The sequence below is a fragment of the Eschrichtius robustus genome, chromosome 13, assembly GCF_028021215.1.
Source record: "Eschrichtius robustus isolate mEscRob2 chromosome 13, mEscRob2.pri, whole genome shotgun sequence".
Lineage (NCBI taxonomy): Eukaryota > Metazoa > Chordata > Mammalia > Artiodactyla > Eschrichtiidae > Eschrichtius > Eschrichtius robustus.
This window is the reverse complement of record NC_090836.1, coordinates 33,266,315-33,286,427: the sequence shown is the minus strand read 5'-3', so window position 1 is coordinate 33,286,427 and position 20,113 is coordinate 33,266,315. Positions and strand designations below refer to the sequence as shown.

Genomic DNA, 20,113 nt, shown 5'->3' with positions numbered 1-20,113 from the left:
TTGTGTTAGTCTCTGCTTTATAACAAAGTGAATCAGCTATATATATACATACATCCCCATATCTCCTCCCTCTTGTGTCTCCCTCCCACCCTCCCTATCCCACCCCTCTAAGTGGTCACAAAGCACCGAGCTGATCTCCCTGTGCTATGCGGCTGCTTCCCACCAGTCATCCATTCTACATTGGGTAGTGTGTATATGTCCATGCCATTCTCTCACTTCGTCCCAGCTTACCCTTCTCCCTCCTCGTGTCCTCAAGTCCACTCTCTATGTCTGTGTCTTTATTCCTGTCCTGCCCCTAGGTTCTTCAGAACCTTTTTTTTTTTTTTAGATTCCATATATATGCGTTAGCATACAGTATTTGTTTTTCTCTTTCTGACTTACTTCACTCTGTATAACAGACTCTAGGTCCATCCACCTCACTACAAATAACTCAATTTTGTTTCTTTTTATGGCTGAGTAATATTCCATTGTATATATGTGCCACATCTTCTTTATCCATTCATCTGTTGATGGACACTTAGGTGGCTTCCATGTCCTGGCTATTGTAAATAGTGCTGCAATGAACACTGTGGTACATGACTCTTTTTGAATTATGGTTCTCTCTGGGTATATGCCCAGTAGTGGGATTGCTGGGTCGTATGGTAGTTCTATTTTTAGAAATCAGTAATTATACAAGCATAAACATATATCATACCAAAGTTCCTTATATAGTCTCCTACTTCTAAGGGAATTTTTTATTCTTACTTCAAAGTCACTTTGCAATCATGATACTGTATAAAGTAGCAGGCAATGAACTTAAATTTTTTAAAAATCATAAACATTTACACAAAGCTTTGGTGTTGGTGACAAAACTGAACCTTTATGAAACACTTGATCCAGAAAAAGGTCTGGGCCTTGAAGCCAGACAGGCCTGTGCTCAAGTCACTTGCAAGCTATACAAGCTCCCTGAGTGTCAGTGTCCTCACTTGGGAAGTGAAGACAACAACATACACAGCACAGGATTATGGAAAATATTAAAGAATATGATGCATGTGAAGTTTTTAGCAAAACACTTAGAACACAGAAGATAATAAATGACATTCTTATTTTTATAAACTATTTGCTGAGTAATTCATTCTATTAGGAAATTTGATGAAATTTCAAAATTCTTAACATTCTTCTTGCTATTTTACTGCATTTTATATTATGCTCTATATTGAAGACATAAGTTGGCAGAGTTCTCATTGTCCTACATATATCCTGGAAAATTTCTTCAAATATTACTCTCATAACTCACATTACAACATGTGTGCGTAACTCAAATAGTACCTGGAAAATGTTTTAAAGCTTTGAATTCAAAATGTTCTTTACTCAGAGCAGTTGTCAAAAAACTTATGACTATGCCCTCCAATCTATCAAATGACATTATATTTTTTAAATTAGGTAAGACTTGTCAACACTTGTAAAAAACTTCATACAGAAACAAAGAATACCCTGAATGTATATCTCTCTTCATACCTCTCCAAAGGCCCACAATTCCTCTCCATCAGAGATCAAAGATTAAAGTAAGCAGGTTGTTGGCATGAGACCAATTGAAGTGATAAAACATGGACTCTAATCATATTTCATTAGTTTCCAAGGTCCCCAAAGGCAACCAGGGAACCCATTTCTGGATTTTTTTTCCCAACATGGTCTTTTCACATTCGAACGCTTATGACTACCATATCCCAATTGTCTTTTCACCAATACTAGTATACTAAAAACACTGTTCTCTAACAGTGTTTTTTCCCTTAAGAATGCATTCTAGGGACTTCCCTGGTGGCACAGTGGTTAAGAATCCGCCTGCCAATGCAGGGGACACAGGTTCGAGCCCTGTTCTGGAAAGATCCCACATGCCGCGGAACAACTAAGCCCGTGTGCCACAACTACTGAGCCTGTGCTCTAGAGCCCAGGAGCCACAACTGCTGAGCCTGCATGTCACAACTACTGAAGCCTGCGCACCTATAGCCTGTGCTCCACAACAAGAGAAGCCACCGCAGTGAGAAGCCCACACACCGCAATGAAGAGTAGCCCCGACTCGCTACAACTAGAGAAAGCCTGTGCACAGCAACGAAGACCCAACGCAGCCAAAAATAAATAAATTTATTAAAAAAAAAAAAAAGAAAGAATGCATTCTATATCTGGACATTTGGATTTGCTAGATGTTTTTCTCCCAATGAATGCAAAGCATTCCACTGCATGAACATACCATAATTAATTTGAATAGTTCCTTTTGGGGAATACTTAGGTTTTTCCCTAATTTTTTGTTATTATGAATAATATTTTAATGTGCATCCTTGAACATAATTTTTGTGCACATTAAGAATGCCTGTATCATGGATCCCTATCAGCATATTCCTGGGTCAAAAAAGTATGGGTGTACATTTAAAGTATTAATGGATATTGCCAAATTTTCCTCAAAAGAGGACAATTTGAATTCATATCTATAATGTGTGAAGTGCCTGTTTCCACATATGCTTATCAACATAATTTCTTACCGAATTTTATATTTGCCTATACTATATTTAATGAGCACTTACTATGTGAAAAGCACTAGTATAGATGCTACTGGTAACTGTCATCAATGTACTTAATGTATACAAGATCTATATTAACTTGAAAATACATCCTTAAGTGAAATGCGAAGTATACTAACTTGAAAATGCAAAGTATATATGTGTTTATGTTTCCATGCACATATTTTAATTCATATGTAAGCATACAAAAAGTCTAGGGAAAAAATCTACATTGATTACCTATAAGTGAAAAAATAAGTTGTTATTTTCTTCCTTAGGATTCTTATATTTTTCTATTTGTAAATGCACATAGATTATTTTTATAATAAAAAATAAAATATGTAACAAAGAAAAGAAACCTGACAGAAAGATCCCACTGTTTTGCTCTATCTTTATAAAATATGTATTTGCTGGCTCATAAAGAACTTAAATATAATGTCAGTTTCAAGCATTCCTTGACAAAAAAAAAAAGATATCCAAGCCTTTACAATATTTTTGGATTAAGGTGAACCAAACTGGAATGAAAACTAACTAAAAGATTAGTGATTTTTAAAAATACTACTAAAATTAAGACTTGTACAGACTTTTCCTGTTAATCCTTACTTGTCTCTTTTCTTAAATTAGATGTCTTATCTGGAAATAGAGGACCAAGCCAAGAAGGTTCAATTTTTCCCATACAAAATCCTCCAAGGCAGATGCTATTATTGGCCAGATCCAGGGCAAGCCTCTTTAAGAGTAAGCTGATGATTTGGCTGTCGCCTTTCCCAATGCTGATTGTTAGAGCTTTCCGTACATCCTGCTCACGGGATCCACTATTCAGTAACAGTTCTACCAGTTTGGGACTGCTCGCTTTCTCACATACCTATTAAAGAAAAAGAGAAGGTAAGCATATTAAAAACCTGTCATTTTTCCTTTTAAGAGACTGATAATCAAACTTGGAGTGATTTTTCCCTACATCCATAAATTTAGAATGAAACAAAATAAGGCAAAACTCATCCTTGAAATAGATTAGGAAAATAAAATAAGATTAGCACCACAAATATCAGAGCAGCATAAATCAAATAAATCTGCCACATGAGAGTCAGTTACCATGAAAAAGGTAACATGATATGAAATAAAACTCATAGGCTTGAAGTCAGAATACCTGAGGCTCCAACAATTGACACGTTTCTCATACTTTTGGACTTCTGTTTGCTCATTGGAAGACATCTGGGCAACTAGTACCTTAACACAGTAAATGCTACTGCCCTGCCTTCATTCGTGACATAGAATAACTAAGTGTGAGTATAAATATTATAAAATTTGCTAATGCCACATGCAAAGGACAGTCATCATTTACTTCTGGTTTTCCAGGACAAGAATTTTAATTTCCACAAAAACATATCTTGTCTCTCAGTTTCCTACCTTCCCCTGAATGTTAAGTTTTCAGAGCATGTCCTCAAGGTGGGTTAGCATGCTAGCTGCTACAAAAACTAGAGTGACCATAGTAAGCAGAGAGAAGTCTTAGCAACCTGCAGCATAGCACACTGGTACAACCCAGCAACAGCTTCTGAAAGGCAATGGAATGTGATGTTATCAACTAGAAGAACAAAGTCATAGATAATATAAATATTATATGCCAGGTACTGTGCTAACTTCTGTAAACACATGACCTCCAATCCTTATTTTTTAAAAACCTATGCCGTAAAAATTATTACCCCCATTTTATAGATGAATATTTAGGAAAAATATGTGATTTGTCCAAACCATTAGAGCTAGTCAATAAGAGACTTGGATTTGAAATCAAATCTGCTGGCTCCAAAGCCTGTGCTCCTTTCATGACCCAATATTAAGGATTAAAAAATAAAAGGAAAGAAGACCCTAAGATTCAAGGTACCAGGTCAGTGGAACAAGATGGTTGGGGAAAATTCCTGAATTCTTCAGAATTAAAGTGTGTCCAAGAGGTTTGAGGGGACAGTCCTGTGGTGTGATGGCACCAACTTAATGCCCACCAGTCTCCAGGATCACCCACCTTCAACCCATTCTCCCCAGAGCCACTATAGTACTTTTCTAGTCTGGATATGATCAGGTCATTATCCTATTTTAAAATCTTCTAAAACCTTTCTGCTCCAGGACATTCCCCCAAATACGACATGAAATTTTGCAAACCTCATTACCTTCATTTATGCTATTTCTCTTGCCTCAAATATCTAATTCTGCTCTTCAGCCAGTAAAAAGTTGTTCATTCTTGAAGGAATAGTTTTAAACTCTCTTGCACATTAAGTCCTTGCTATCAACTTCCCAGGCTACACACACCCTTCCTCCTCCAGATGCCCATCCCATTTTGTTTAACATAGCACTTAGCACACTGAACTAGACATGCTTACCTGCTTTATAACTAGAATGAAAGGCATGGATGCTACTGCAATTCAATTTGTACCTCTGTACCCTAGCACAATGCCTAAGGAATATATTTAATTTAGCAAATTATTAAAATCCTTTAAGGGCCCACAGGAAATTTTAAAGGAAGGAAGGAAGGGAGGGAGGGGGGGAGGGAGGGAGGAAGGAATGAAGGAAGGGAGGAAGGGAGGGAGGAAGGGAGGAAGGGAGGAAGGGAGGGGCCAAAAAACTCATTTCTTCTCTTGGAGACCAGCAATCTTTTACCTCTAAATTATGGCATTTACTGCCTACCTTGTATTAAGGTGATTTATGTTTTATCCTCCCCCATCTCCCAATAGACACTTTGAAACAGGAAACTCCTTTTCTATTCTTTACTGACTATCTACCACTGTGCTTTCCACAGAGAAGATGCTCAATACATTTTACAGCAGAATTTTCCTCGGGGGACCCAAGCTATCCAAGCTGATTTCAGGGGTATGGTGCCATGAAGAGATGAATATATAAGAAACAGTATCAGACAAAAGAAATAAAATTATGAAAGTAATTCCAACTTCATGAGAAGGAAAAAAAATACTGCTCAGATACACACAGTTTCGTATTTTAATAATGAGGATAATTCAAATATAATCAAACTGTAATTTACAATCCTTTGCTATCTTGTCTCTCATATTCTAATTTATAAATAATTCAGCCCACAATCATATCCTAATATTTCAAACCAGCATTCAGGAATGAATGTACAACCCCCTCCCCCCACCACCACTATCATGAATCTGTTATGTAAACAAAAGATTAAAGCAGGCAGATTTTCCACTACTTACCTGTAGAGTGTCCTCAGGCAAGTTACTTAACCTTTCTGAGCCTCAATTCCTCTCCTGCATAATAGGATAATACTAGGACTTATTCTTAAGGTTGTTGTGAGGAGTTTATTAAGTAAAGGGCTCAGAGCAGGGCCCAGGTGATAATGAACACCACAGAAGCGTCTGCTATCATATTTATTCACAATTCATTATACTTGCTCTTCCCACCATGACTTGATGAGTCATCTTCAGGTCTCTATTCATACATTTTCACACCCAATATTAATCCTCCATATTCTTCTCTACCAATCATGTACATTACATTATTATTACATTCACCTCAGAAAACCTAACAAGATTCTCTGTCCTTGCTCTGAATAGTTCTTAATTGTGCAGCATTGGTGCATGAATAGTCTTGATTATGTTACTTTGCACTGGTACAAAATAAGGTATGTTCAATCGATCTACCCACAATATTTAATCAACATTTATTATTTGTTAGATACAAATAATCTCTGACAACTAGGATAAATTCTTTACATTTAATACACCCATGGATGTAAAGATCTGATTTTAAGAAGAAAAGATATAAATAAGTACATTAAGTCCAAAAGAACTTGGGAAGAAGAATAAGGTAAAAAGCCTTTTGTATAGAAATATTTGGATAAATTGAGAGAAAAGTAGAAAGCACTCCCTGTGGGGAATGTAGAGTAATTGCACTCAAGTGATTTTAGTTATGTTGTTTCCCTAGGAGAAATCTGAAGGGGAAGTTTCTTTTCAATCCAAGTAACATTAACTCAATGATCTCAAGATCACACAAAAGATACACAATAAAAACATACTAAAGTATTGAGGAAAATAATTTAATTATCTTTAATAACAGAGAAGCAACTATTTTTAATGTTGCTTGCTTAAATGAAATATGACTAATTTAAATAATTTGATTATGTATTTGGTTTTAATGCATAAATTAATTGTGCATGAAAATGAGTTACAGGTTCAGTTTCTTTTTAGGTAGATTGCTAATTAGTACTAACTTAATCTTACAGTTGACAAATTGATACGAATCCATAGGTGACTGGGAAATTAAATAAAGTAAGGCTTTAAAAGTAAATTATTGGAAAACACAGCACTCTGCTGGTTATTTAATAATGAATATTAAATCAGTACATAATTGCTTTGTTGGAAATATTAAGTATCCAGAAAACATATGTAGTGCTTCCCGAATGCTATTATAAGCGCTAAAATTCATAGAATGAAGACAAACTTGAAATAACATGTAATGCACTCTGATAAATATGTACCGAATTCATACTGTACGTAAAGCAGTGAGTTAGATATTCTGAATGATACATAGATGAACCTTGTACATCTCTACCTTCACATAACTCACAAAATATAAAGAGGTGTACATAAACTGTCACGGACTTACACAAGAAGTAAATCTTTATTTTGTATGGAGGTCTGGGAGTGTGGGGAGGGCTTTATTGAGGACAAGGAATTTGGGTTAGATTTTGAAGGCAAAGCAGAAGAATTAGATAGATGTGTTTGCACAGTGCATGAGGGAAGGGAGAGAAGGGAAGCAGGCCCAGTGCCACACAACTGCAGGGTGGCCCACAGCAGGGTTGTCAATGTGTACAGCGCCCCAAAGTGTGCAGTACACAGCCTACAGGGCCACATGTGGTAGCCCTGAGGGGAGAATTTTCTAGTGAGAGAAACTGAAAACAGAGAGAAAATAGCTGAAAGATGATCAAAACAAGATAAAACCATGTGTTGTATGGTGTGTGGCTGGAGAACGATTTGCACAGAGTTGCATAGTAGGAGACACATTTGAAAAGTTATTTATCAACTTAACAAGCTAGGTAGAAAAGTAAAATGAATGATTAGATAATAACACCTAAGGGACCCTATTACCTCTGAAATTCTGTGAATCTAAACTCCTACAAATCACAAGCAATTGTTCAATAAACTGGTAAATTGTGTAGTGAAGAATAATAGGATGTAGATAAGGGCTATACAATGGCAGAGTCAAATTACAGAAAAAAAGACAAAAATGAGTCCTTGAATATTTACCTGACAAATTAAAGAAGCTGCTTCTTTTGCTCGATTGGCATCTGCTCCCAACAGAAGCAAGCATTCAACCATGATGCTGTTATTCTGATCACATGCTCTCTCTAGCATCACACTTTTTAACTCATCATCCATAGCCAATTTTGCAAAGCACTTGCAACAAAGATTTAGAAACTAAAAAGAATGGAAGTGAGGATTAGAGTCAGCTAAATGTGTAACAGTTAGAATACAGGTGAAAAACATTGTACCTGTTGATCCTTTTGCTCCATGATGTTGGAGGACAACTGATGGAATATTACTGAATCAAAGGAATGATGCACCAGCAGCTTGGAAAAAGACACTGACAATTCCAGTACTGTCAAGATTGCCTGAAATCCCTGAAAGTGTGATCAAAAATAATAACAAAGCAATTGTGGACAAAAAAGAATAAATAAATAATGTGAAAGAGAGACTGTATACGGTACTTAAAACCTTGGATGTTCACTTAGCTAAGTAGATGTATTTATTAGATTTGTACTTTAAAGCTATAAACCTTGAAACAATGAAACAAATACATCTTGCTCTCTCGTTACTAAGAAATAAGCAGGTGCACAGAGAATAAGATGCTAGTTAACAAACTATCATCTAGCAAAGCAGGAAAAATACCTAATACACCAAAATCTGCCTTTTAAACATTCCCTGCCTGAAGCCATACCTACAGGTTGAAAGCCAGATATTAATCAGGATTAGAATAGCAGAGTCAGCAGTGCCACAAATCCAAATAGACCAGTGATGTGAATTGCTTATTACAAGATTGCAGATCAGGTTCTCTAAATAGCTTAGCATTTCCACTAACATTTTTGTGCTATCTTCTGAAATTTTAACCTCAGACAAATGTGAGTTCCTAGATTTTATTCACATTGAGTGCATCTGAGAGAAGCTCTAAAGACACTCTGAGATTTACATCCTTGTAGCAAATCATTTATAAAGAACTGATCAGTACACCATTACTTTTTAGAACCACCCCAAGAGTTGTGAACTTCTGACTTGACTATTATATAGCTTGGGTAAACTCACCAAATATCAACTTAACTTTAAAAATTTTTATCTTTCTAGTATATATTAATGAAATCATCTAACATTTGATGGGAGAAAGTATTAATCTATGCAGGTCTGAGCGGCATGTGGTCCACTAACCTCTAGAGCAGAGGTCCTTGCAAACTCAAATGAATGCAATAGCAAAGCAGGTAATGCAAATACATAGAAGGCATATAATTCAAGTTAAAAACTTATAAACACTGAACTGGCCAAATAAAATATGTTGACAAGCCAAATTTAGCCCACTGGTCAATAGTTTACAACCTCTACTATAAAAATCCTAAAATTTATGCTTAGATGAATAAATACTGACTGACAGCTTCATACCTGCACAAAATAATTTCCTTTCCCTAGGATTACTTACAATCAATTCTGCCTTGGCTTTAATCAGCATAGGTTGAGGCACATTACAAAAAGCAGATTTATAAAAGACATTTTGGTTCTAAAACACATTTTTGGTTGTGTGTTCAGCACTTTATAATTTAAAATCTTACATGCATTATCATATTTACTAATAATGTCTGTGCAAAGATTAGAGCTTAGGCATTTCCACTCCTGGTGAAGGCTGCCATTTATGAAAATATTTGGTTTATGAAAGTTGTAAACTCCATTACTAAAAAACCACAACCAAGGCAGAAACTCTTAAGGAAACTATTTGTTTTGCTAACATTAAAAGAAAAACACTCTGAAACAATTTACTTCTTAATCTCCCCTAAATTAATCTTAAACCAGTATCTTGGATTCCTTACAGACAGTTAATATAGATCCCATTTTAAATTTTGCTTGATGAAATATGTTTAAAATATTGTTTCACTGCAAGAAAAAAATCAAGGGGCAAAATTACTAGGTAAGCAGCTAACAATAAAACACAGAGAATGACAAACTTCAGAATAATTATAACTTTTACTTATCTAAAATCTAAGCAAATAAAGCTCAGCTAGCTGAAATTTCTTTAGCACAGTCTGTGCTCTTTCATGAAAAAGATAAATGACAAATAAACATACTAATTTTAGAGATTTAGTAATGAAACAGGATATTTTGAGATTCAATCCAATTCTCTTCATCTACTATAATTAAAATACTACAAAATGATAAAAATGGTTTTCAATTAACTAGAATATACCCATTAACGCAAAGTGGGAGTTACATCAGCTGCTCTGAAAGAGAAATCTGTACAAGATCGCAATTCCCTTCAAGATAATGCACATACTTTCATCTGTATTTCACCAATATCCTTAAATCGTTGTAGGCTGGAAATCAGAATTTTTGCCAGCAGATGCCCAGTGCCTGTGCATAAATTCTTCTTTGTAATCAAACATCCTATAAGACTTAAACCCAGACACTGAATTTCTAAAAAAAAAAGAAAAAATAAACAAAATTTATTGTTTTAAATCTCAAAACTGAAGAAAAAATTTAAACATGTCCAACCAACAGCTAAAGGCCTATAAAAATCTAAATCCTGAGTTCAATTGTACCAACCTTGGTCATCTGGATACATCTGCAGTGTGTGAAGCACCAAATCAATAGCATCTTCCAGGGATAACACCTCTAATGCATCAGGAAAATGCGCTATAGAAGAAATTACTTTTAATCCACATTTCTGAATCCCAGGATTTCCAATGAACTAAAGTCAAAAAGAAAATTAAGAATATTTGCTGTTAAAAAATGAATTCTAATACTTACCTTAGTTAAAGCCAGCTATAGACTGACAAAATATAAACTAAGTAGTCTAAATAAAATTACTATCCTTGATTCTGCCTTATATCATGAATTACTTTTATTTATTATTAAGAATAACAGCTAACATTTTAATGCTCATTAAGTACCTGTTCTGTGCCAGGCACTATGCTAAATACTTTTACATGCTCTCCTTTCCAGGGCATTCTTATTAAACACACACTAACATGATCCCCATTAAAAGATGAGTTCACTGAGGGTTAGCGGGGTGGAGTAGCTATTCCTAAATTCTCACAGACTGTACACTACTGGGAAGATACCAAATCAAGAACATCTGCTCCCACAGCCTAAATTCTTAACCAGAAAAATCAGTGCTGTCTCTCACCATAGAAAATACTAATTGAAAATTTACTCTTTACGTGCTTTACATGCCATATCTCATCTGTTCCCCCTCAACAGCTTCATCCAATAGGTTCACTAGACTTTAAAGATGCAGGGACAAGAGCTCAAGTCACACAGCTAACACATGTCAGGCCTAGTACTTGAATATAAGTGTGTCTGCCTTAAAAGTACAGAATCTTAATCACTATCTCTTCCAAACTTTTCATCTCAATTCCTCCAGAGTTTGACATTATTTGACAGGTATTCTAATAGAGGCCACTTCTTTTCCCAGGCCATCCTTCTCACTGACTGAGAAGAAAACAGGCAACAACACACTTTCCAACCATGTGACAATCACAATCACACTTCCTCTCTTTTGATGTCTGTGACATATACCTAACTCTTACAGTCTGCTTTTCCATGGTGCTCTTTAAACTTCAACTATGATATGAATGCCCACCTAATAGTTTTCCTTTCAAAAATTACAATGCTATCTTTCTGAGGACTTTTGCTTTCACAGACACTAGTTTCATGGTTATCTTCACTCCAAATCTCTGATTGACCCCACCACACATTCAACTATAGAGCTGAAATAGCTTCTAGCCAGACCTCAAATTCTGATGTAGTCTCCTCAACCAAAACCTCCTACCTTCCAGCCTTTCTCACTTCCATACTGTCAATGAACAGATTTTCATTCATTTCCCAATCTAGTCCCTCAATACCTCTCAAGTGTCCTTACTCAGCATTTTTCTTTGTATCGGTTATGGGGAGAAGCATCATTTTCTCATCCTGTGTCTTTCTCCTCCACCCCGTAACTGCTCACCTTGAACATCATTTCCTCTATCATTTCAACAAGACACTCATATCGTTGCCTCCCTTGGCATTTTTTCCCATCATTATTTCCGTCTTACCAACTCCTTGAGCAGTAAAAATATATGAGCTTTGGAGCCAATTAAATTTGAGTTTAAATTGTCTGATCACTCAATAGTTCCATGAATCTGAGGACCATTAACAATGAATGAAATAACATTTCCTGAGAAGTGGTATTTACTCAGAAGGTATTATTCAAGAAACATAAAGAAATTCAAAGTGGTGCAAAGTGAAGCTGGAGGGATGGCTCAGTGTCTGTCTCGACTTCTTCACCTCTGAAATGACCTAATAATGCAGTGTTGTCAGGAGTGAAATGAGATAACTCATCATCCATGCAATAAACATTGAGTGATGGCACAGTTTGGGCCTTGGGCTGAACACTCTTCTCGAAAGTGAAAGCCTTCTCACTGGGAGAGAGTATCCCTAACTTGGTCTTCCATGCCATCGAGCTACCACTTTTCCTTCATTTCTATACTTATTAATAGAAAAGTCTACACCCACGACCCCCACATTCTTCCCACCTCTTAATTTCACATAATCAGACTTCTGTCCTAACCACTCCAAATTAAAACCATTCAAAGAAACAAGTCCTTTAACAACTGAATTGCTGCTTTTTCCTCCCTTGATTTCCATGACACAGTAATCCACCCCCCCACCCCCACCCCGGCAATTATTCTCAAACTTTAAAACCATTCATTTACCCATCTCCTTCACAATCACTTCTTTCAACTCCAGACTTTATCCAAAGAACTTTTCTTAAAACTCTTCTATTCATGGATGGAATTTCACACACTATCATGGCTTCAAGTCACCATAACAACAATAGCAACAACCATACGGATAATGCCAAAACCTAAGCAGCATTTGCTATGTGCCAGACTTTCTTTTAAGCACTTCATATATATTAACTCATTTAATCCTCACAACAACCCTATGATGTAGACACACAATTATTCTCCCTATGTTACTGATGAAAAAAAAACTGAGACACAGAAACCTTTGAGCAGGTAACTCAAAGCACAAGTTTGAACTCTCTTAAGCTCTAAGCCCATGTTTCTCTTTGCTTGACACCAGTATCTTAAACTCAGATGTTCAAAGTTAAAAATTTATCACCTTCTCAAAAAAAAGAAAAAAGAAAACTCAGACTGTCATTCTGAACTTTGTTTTAATTAATAGTACCATCATTTCTGCCTCCTAGGCAGGGCCAGCTTCCGGGGTGCACACATGTGCAGTAGCACAGTCTCTGTGCTCAGAAGGGCCTCACACCTGGTTTAATGCTCTGCGGCTACCACCTTGAAATACTTAATAATTTTTAAACAAGAGGTCCTGCATTTTCATCTGTTACTGGGCCCCACAAGTTATGTAGCTGGTCCTGCTCTTAAGCTCAAAATGCATCCATAGGCTTATTTTTATGCTAAAGTTAAGTCAAACTGATATTTATAAAGTACCTGTTCTTGTCTTAATACCATCACCTCTAACAAGTTTCTACTCAACTATTGGTTCTGCTACCCTGAGCTCCCCTAATCTCTATTTCAAGTGCAGTTCGATGATGACAAATGACTAGCAACAGGAAATCTGTGATTTGTCTATGCAGAACGAGAATGCAGAGTATCACATTATTACATGTGATGGAGCTCAAATAAACTATTTGATGATTTTAAATAGTGATGTCTGATTTTTGACAGTTTCATAAATTAGAAAATATATATATATATATACACACATATATATATGTTATTTACAAGCTTACAATGGACTTTCTTTCACTTATCAAATGGTCTATCTTGAAAATAACGATTTATTGCATTGTTGTTCAAATGGGGATTGAAATTAATTTACTAGCAAGTGTTGTCCACATGAAATTTTTGAAAGTACCAATGGTGGACAGCTACAAACATTGATTAGAAACATCCTATTACCTATGCTTCACAATTTTCCAAATTTTTTCAAAGAATACAAATGGTTTCGCTAATGAGTGAGCTAGCCAGCTCAAGGGGAAAATGCCCACACCAGTCTCTTTCCTGTCAGCTAAGTCAATTGCAACTCAGAAAATCTTTCCAGAAAAAAAAATTAACTGAATGTACAGCTAGAAAGAAGACACCATAGTACATGACTAACACTAAGATATATCCTAATAAAGTAGATTTCAAGAAAAAGAATCCTTTGGGGTCCCAGGTAAAAATATCAAACCCTTTAAAAATGAGGAAAGGGCTTCCCTGGTGGCGCAGTGGTTGAGAATCTGCCTGCCAATGCAGGGGACACGGGTTCGAGCCCTGGTCTGTGAAGATCCCACATGCCGCGGAGCAACTGGGCCCGTGAGCCACAACTACTGAGCCTGCGTGTCTGGAGCCTGTGCCCCACAACAAGAGAGGCTGCGACAGTGAAAGGCCCACGCACCGCGATGAAGAGTGGCCCCCACTTGCCACAACTAGAGAAAGCCCTCGCATAGAAACGAAGACCCAACACAGCCAAAAAAATAAAAAATAAAATAAAATAAATAAATAAGTCAAAAAGAACAGAAAAAGAATCCTGTGAAAATAAAAAAAAATTTTTTTAAATGAGGAAAGAATCAAGTTGGTCTCAGACTGCTCCACTAAAACATTCAGTGCTAGAAGACAGTGAAATGCCTACAGAGTTTTCAAAGAAAGAAAATAAACCCCCAATACTTTGCAACCAACCAATCTGTTTTTTTCAAGAGTCCAAATATAGAAACAACAACAAAATGTTCAGGAAATGGAACTTTAAAAAAAAAAACAGACAACTAAAAGGTAAATGGAAAAACTGTAACAAAAGAACTTGCAGTGAACACTGAATCCACATGACTGTAGGAACAAGATGAAAACAAACTTATTAAGTATGGTTATAGAACTGAATGTAAATATTTTAAACCTTGTCAAATGTAGAATTAATTTATTTAACAAAAGCTGGTGAGAAGATAGGTAGAAATAGTGGAAGATAGTGTGAATACTTCAATTTTCTCATCTTTTATAGCCAATGGTCAAAAGATACTTTTAAATCTAATAGTAATAACATTAACTAACATTTATTGACCGAATACTATGTGTCAGGCATTGTACCAAGTACATGGCATGAATTATCTCATAAAATTCTTCATAATAACCCCAAGTGAAAAGCCATTTATTGTCTCCATTTTATAGATAATGAAACCGAGACTGTAAATAACTTGTCCAGAATACATTAGTCTGTAGGTGATAAAGCTAGATTCAAACCCAGATATCCTGATTCCAGGACCCACACACTTAACTATTAGAATATGTTGTAGAGTTAAAGCTATAAAAGTAAACACCGTATAATCTGTTTTAATTGAGTGATAGAGGGAAGGAAGACATAAAGATGTGAAAATATGCTAATTTTATCAAAAATGTGCATAATGTGCTAACATATATGAAGGAAAAAGAAATGAGTACCTGGGTGATACATTCATATTCATTGAAAACTGTAGATAATTCCATGGCAACACACTGGGAATCTCAGCTAGTTGTTTTTAATCCCTACGTAGAACTACATAATTTGGAAATAATATAATTTATTTAATTAGGACTTATTGATAAGAATTGTATTGTCAGGACAGGCTAAATTAAGCTGTAGTAACAATCTCAAAATTTCATAGGCTGGAAAAAGAAAAGGTTCAATTCTTATTCACGCTTCATTTGTGTTACCAGTCAGGAGGGGTCTCTGTCCAGCACAATCCCTCTGGGAGCCCTGCTAATGGAGCAACCACCATCTCAGACATTACAGGTCACAGTGCCTGAGACAGTGTTCTGTAGCTGCGGTCCCCAGCGTTTTTGGCATCAGGGACCGGTTTCGTGGAAGACAATTTTTCCATGGACCAGGGCGGGAGGGGATGGTTTTGGGATGATTCAAGCACATTACATTTATTGTGCACTTTATTTCTATTATTATTACATGGTAATATATAATGAAATAATTATACAACTCACCATCATGCAGAATCAGGGGCAGCCCTGAGCCTGTTTTCCTGCAACTAGATGGTCCCATCTGGGGGTGACGGGAGACAGTGACACGAAGTGTGTAGCTATGTCCAATCTACTCCGTAATCTCGCTTTGGTTGCTGTCACTGCAGAAAACCCTGCTTCACAAAGACAGGACGTTGGAACTGGAAGCAGGCTTTTCAGTGCTTTTGTGGCAATCTCAGGATATTCCGCCTTGACTTTAATCCAGAATGTATGGAGATTTGAAGTTGTCTCAAACATACGTTTAAGTCCATTTGCAATCTCAAGCAACTGATCCTCTTCTAGCATGGACAAAGTCAATTCACCTGGCTTATTCACAAATGGGTCACAGATCCATTCCTTCCCAGTTCGGGGGTCTTTTGTGGTTGGGAAGTAATGCTCAAACTCTTTTGGAAGCTAGGTAGGTGATCATGCACCAGCTGGGAGAAAGAAGGCCCTGGCTCAGTCTCTTTCAAAATCTCTGCTAATGTTTGAAACATGTCAAAAATCCCAGTGTTCACTCGTCACCCCCATAATTCCAGTTTGGCTTTGAATGCAGCCACTTTATCTGCTGACTTGAACACAGCTGTCATTCTCACCTGAAGTGACAGATTGAGTTCGTTGAGCAGGTTGAATATGTCACACAAGTAAGCAAGTTTTGCGACCGATTCTGTGTCACTGAAATGTGCTGCCAGTGGTGACTGTTTTTCTAAAAGAAATCTCTGGAGCGGCTCTTGTAACTCAAAAACGCTGGCCAGTGACTTATCTTTAGACAGCCATCTCACTTCTGTGTATAAGAGAAGACGTGCGTGCTCTGCGTCCATCTCCTCACAAAGCTGTGAGAACGGACATGAGTTAAGGGCATGTACTTTAATGTGGTTGATAATTTTAATCACATTCTGCAAAACGCTGTTAAGTTCAGGTGACATTTTTCAGCTAGCCAGCATTTCTCTATGGATGACACAGTGCGTAGACTCACATTCAGAAGCGACCTCTTTGACCGGAGTAGTGAAACCAGAAAGCTGTCCAGTCATGGCAGCCAATCTGTCCATGCATATACTGACACAAAATGACCAATTCAGTTTTCCTGATATGTAAGCATTCAAAGACTTGAATAGTTCTGCAGCTGTGGTGTTGGTTGGCAACAAAAGTGCACATAACATATCCTCATGCACATCCTCCTGAAAAATATATCACACAAAAACAAGCTTTTGCTGCCTTGTTGTCAACATCGGTAGACTCATCAACCTGGATTGCGTACCACAGTGACTCATTAATCCTCTCTAACAATTGTGCCTCAATATCCTCTGCTATTTCATCAATTCATCTAGTTATGGTGCTAGCTGAAAGAGGAACACATGCCACTTCTTGAACTGTAGCCTCTCCTAAAATTTCACGGCAAATGTCCTTAGCAGCAAGCAGGATCAACTCTTCACCAATAGTAAAGGGCTTCTTAGCTTTAGCAATGCGGTTAGCCACTAAGAACGATGCTCTCAGTGCAGACACATTTGATGAAGTGGTGGCCTTCAATAATTGCTTCTGTTCTTCATGTTCACATTTTTTTCTTTTGAAAAACTCCAAAGGCTTGTCTTTTAATGCAGGGTGCTTGGTCTCCATGTGGCAAAGCAGGTTTGAAGGTTTCATGGCTTTGCTGGATAGCCGGTCGCCACATATTATACAAAGCGGGCTTGGAAAATGAGAATCACCTGTTGCAATGAACCCTTAATTTAAGGACTCTTGGTATTTTCTTTTATATGCAGCTTTCTTTTTGTTGGCAGTCTTAGAGTCTTCTACTGTCTCATCATTGGGTCTTTCTCCCTTTTCAAAGAAGCTCTCCAGCGATGTTTGTTTTTTACTCATTTTGGCTAGGGTTAGCTTGTGGGCTTACCAAAACTGACTGAGACAAGTGCGCAGTGCAGGAAAGAGGCGCGGACGGAAGTGGTAAATAAAATAATGGAAGGGCCACATGTGGACTAAAATAAGTAAGTGTCAGATTCTGACTTAAAGCCTGCTATCAGATGCAGCTTGTCACTTGCCACTCACTGATAGGGTTTTATTTATTTATTATTATTTTTTTTAAACATATTTCTTGGAGAATAATTGGTTTACAACGGTGTGTTAGTTTCTGCTTTATAACAAAGTGAATCAGCTAGTCAGAAAGAGAAAAACTGATAGGGTTTTGATATGAGTCTGCAAGCAATTGATTTATTATGGTCTCTGTGCAGTCAAACCTCTCTGCTAACGATAATCTGTATTTGCAGCCACTCCCCAGCACTACATCACCACCTCAGCTCCACCTCAGATCATCAGGCATTAGATTCTCATAAGGAGCGTGCAACCTAGATCCCTCGCATGCGCAGTTCATAGTAGGGTTCGCGCTCCTATGAGAATCTATTGCCGCCACTGATCTGAGAGGAGGCGGAGTTCAGGCGGTAATGTGAGCAATGGGGAGCGGCTGTAAATACAGATGAAGCTTCGCTCGCTCACCTGCCGCTCACCTCCTGTTGTGCGGCCAGGTTCCTAACAGGCCACGAACCAGTACTGCTCCATTGCCTGTGGGTTGGGAATCGCTGTTCTGTAAGATGCCTCACCAGCAATTAGATGTTTGGTCCAGAAATGACAGATGTAACCTCTACTTACAACTGCTTGGTCAAAACCAGACACATGATCCAATCTAACAACAAAAGGGCCAATAAATACTATCCCAGAATCACCAGAAGGTGGAGAACTGAAAACATTTGGCAAACAACACTAATGATTACCACATAAACATTTAGCTTGTTACCACATTTTTCTTACTACAAATAATGCCACAATAAACATTCTTATTTAAAAAAACTTTGTGTACATGTACAGGTACATCTATATTATAAATTCTTAGAGTGAAATCACTGGTCAGAAAACATGTCCATTTTAATTTAGATAGATATTACTAAATTTCCCCCAAAAGGTTTTTCTTTTTTAAAATTTACATTTCTTTAATAATGACTGTACTTGAGAACCTTTTCATGTGTTTATATGCCAAATTCATTTTTACCTTTAAATCTCATCCACATGAGATTTAATCTTTAAATGAGTAAGGTAAATATGCAGCTTCCTTTGCTTTCTCCAAATGGCCAGAGAATTAGTTCTTCCAACACAAGCAATCTATTTCCCTCCCCAGTGGTTGGGAAATATCATATATGAATTGAACATTTGCATTTGAGTCTATTTCCTAAATCACCATTATGTGACATTGATCCATCTCTAGTGCAAATGTCACACCATTTTAATTACTAAAATTTTATAATACATTTGATAATCTACTAGAGTTAGGCCATATTAATTATCCTCTTTTTCAAAATTCGACTGGTTATTCATGTATATTATTTAATTAATTTTCTCAAAACTTTATACTAGCTTATCTAGTTCCATAAAATACCATTGTTATTTTTATTAAGGGTTCATAAATACAGATCAATTTTCATTTTTAAAAAATTAGTAATTTTATCAAAACAGAGAGTATATACATTTTCCTATGTTCAACTCTTCCTTTGTACTTATTCTCAGTTGTTTCATAGTTTTCTTTAGAGTAGTTTTATACACTTTTATTACTTTACTCCTATGTAATTTCTTTTCGCTGTTGTTATTATTGTTACTTTTTGCAAATAAGTTCTTTCTTTCACCATATTATTTACAGTTGAAATAAATATCTTCAGTATTTAAACTGGGTACATTTTGCTTTAAGGTTTTTGAGAAGCACACAAGCTCTTTGATTTGTGTCCATTTAATCAGAAGATTGGTTTGACTTTGTAAGTTCCCTGGCTTGAAGACAGCAGCAGTGTCACTGCATACAAAGCACAGATGTGACCAAAATGCTGAGAGTCCTATTTTCTACTGTGTTCTCCAGAGACAATACTGGGCAAATCAATCTCTCTAGAACAGGTGACTGAATGTTTTCATGTGCAGAAACAGCTAAAAGGATCAAGCATAAATGGAATGTCAATATTTCAGACATTTAACTTCAGCCTGAATGTTATTGGATTTACACATACATATGTATATATATATATACACGTTATATGTGTATATATTTACATACACACATATATATATATCCAAACATTGATTCACTTTAATAAATACTTTTAATAGTCTTCGCATTGTAAATCTTAGTTGAATCTCAAATTCTACCTTATTTGGAAGTCTGCTCTCCAAGAATAGACTTATTTTTAATGGTAATTCATTTTATTACACTAGTAGTATTTGGACCTAAAATCTCTGATGCCTTGTAACATTTATTCAGAGTGAGACATGCAATCACAGAATTTTAGAACTAAAAAAAAGATACATTCATGTTTTAGAGCATTTT

General features: G+C 36.5%; 1 protein-coding gene across 2 annotated transcripts in view; it reads right to left on the bottom strand.

Annotated features, from left to right (window-relative positions):
* Window positions 1-20,113, bottom strand: part of LRRK2 (leucine rich repeat kinase 2) — a 140,704-nt gene that overhangs the window by 75,318 nt on the left and 45,273 nt on the right. For both annotated transcript variants that reach the window (XM_068560232.1, XM_068560231.1), the window contains exons 15-19: window positions 10,340-10,484; window positions 10,071-10,210; window positions 8,032-8,160; window positions 7,787-7,957; window positions 3,138-3,396 (exon numbers count right to left, since the gene is read on the bottom strand). In XM_068560232.1, the coding sequence (XP_068416333.1) occupies window positions 3,138-3,396; window positions 7,787-7,957; window positions 8,032-8,160; window positions 10,071-10,210; window positions 10,340-10,484 (844 nt within the window). The remainder of the gene's footprint in view (window positions 1-3,137; window positions 3,397-7,786; window positions 7,958-8,031; window positions 8,161-10,070; window positions 10,211-10,339; window positions 10,485-20,113) is intronic.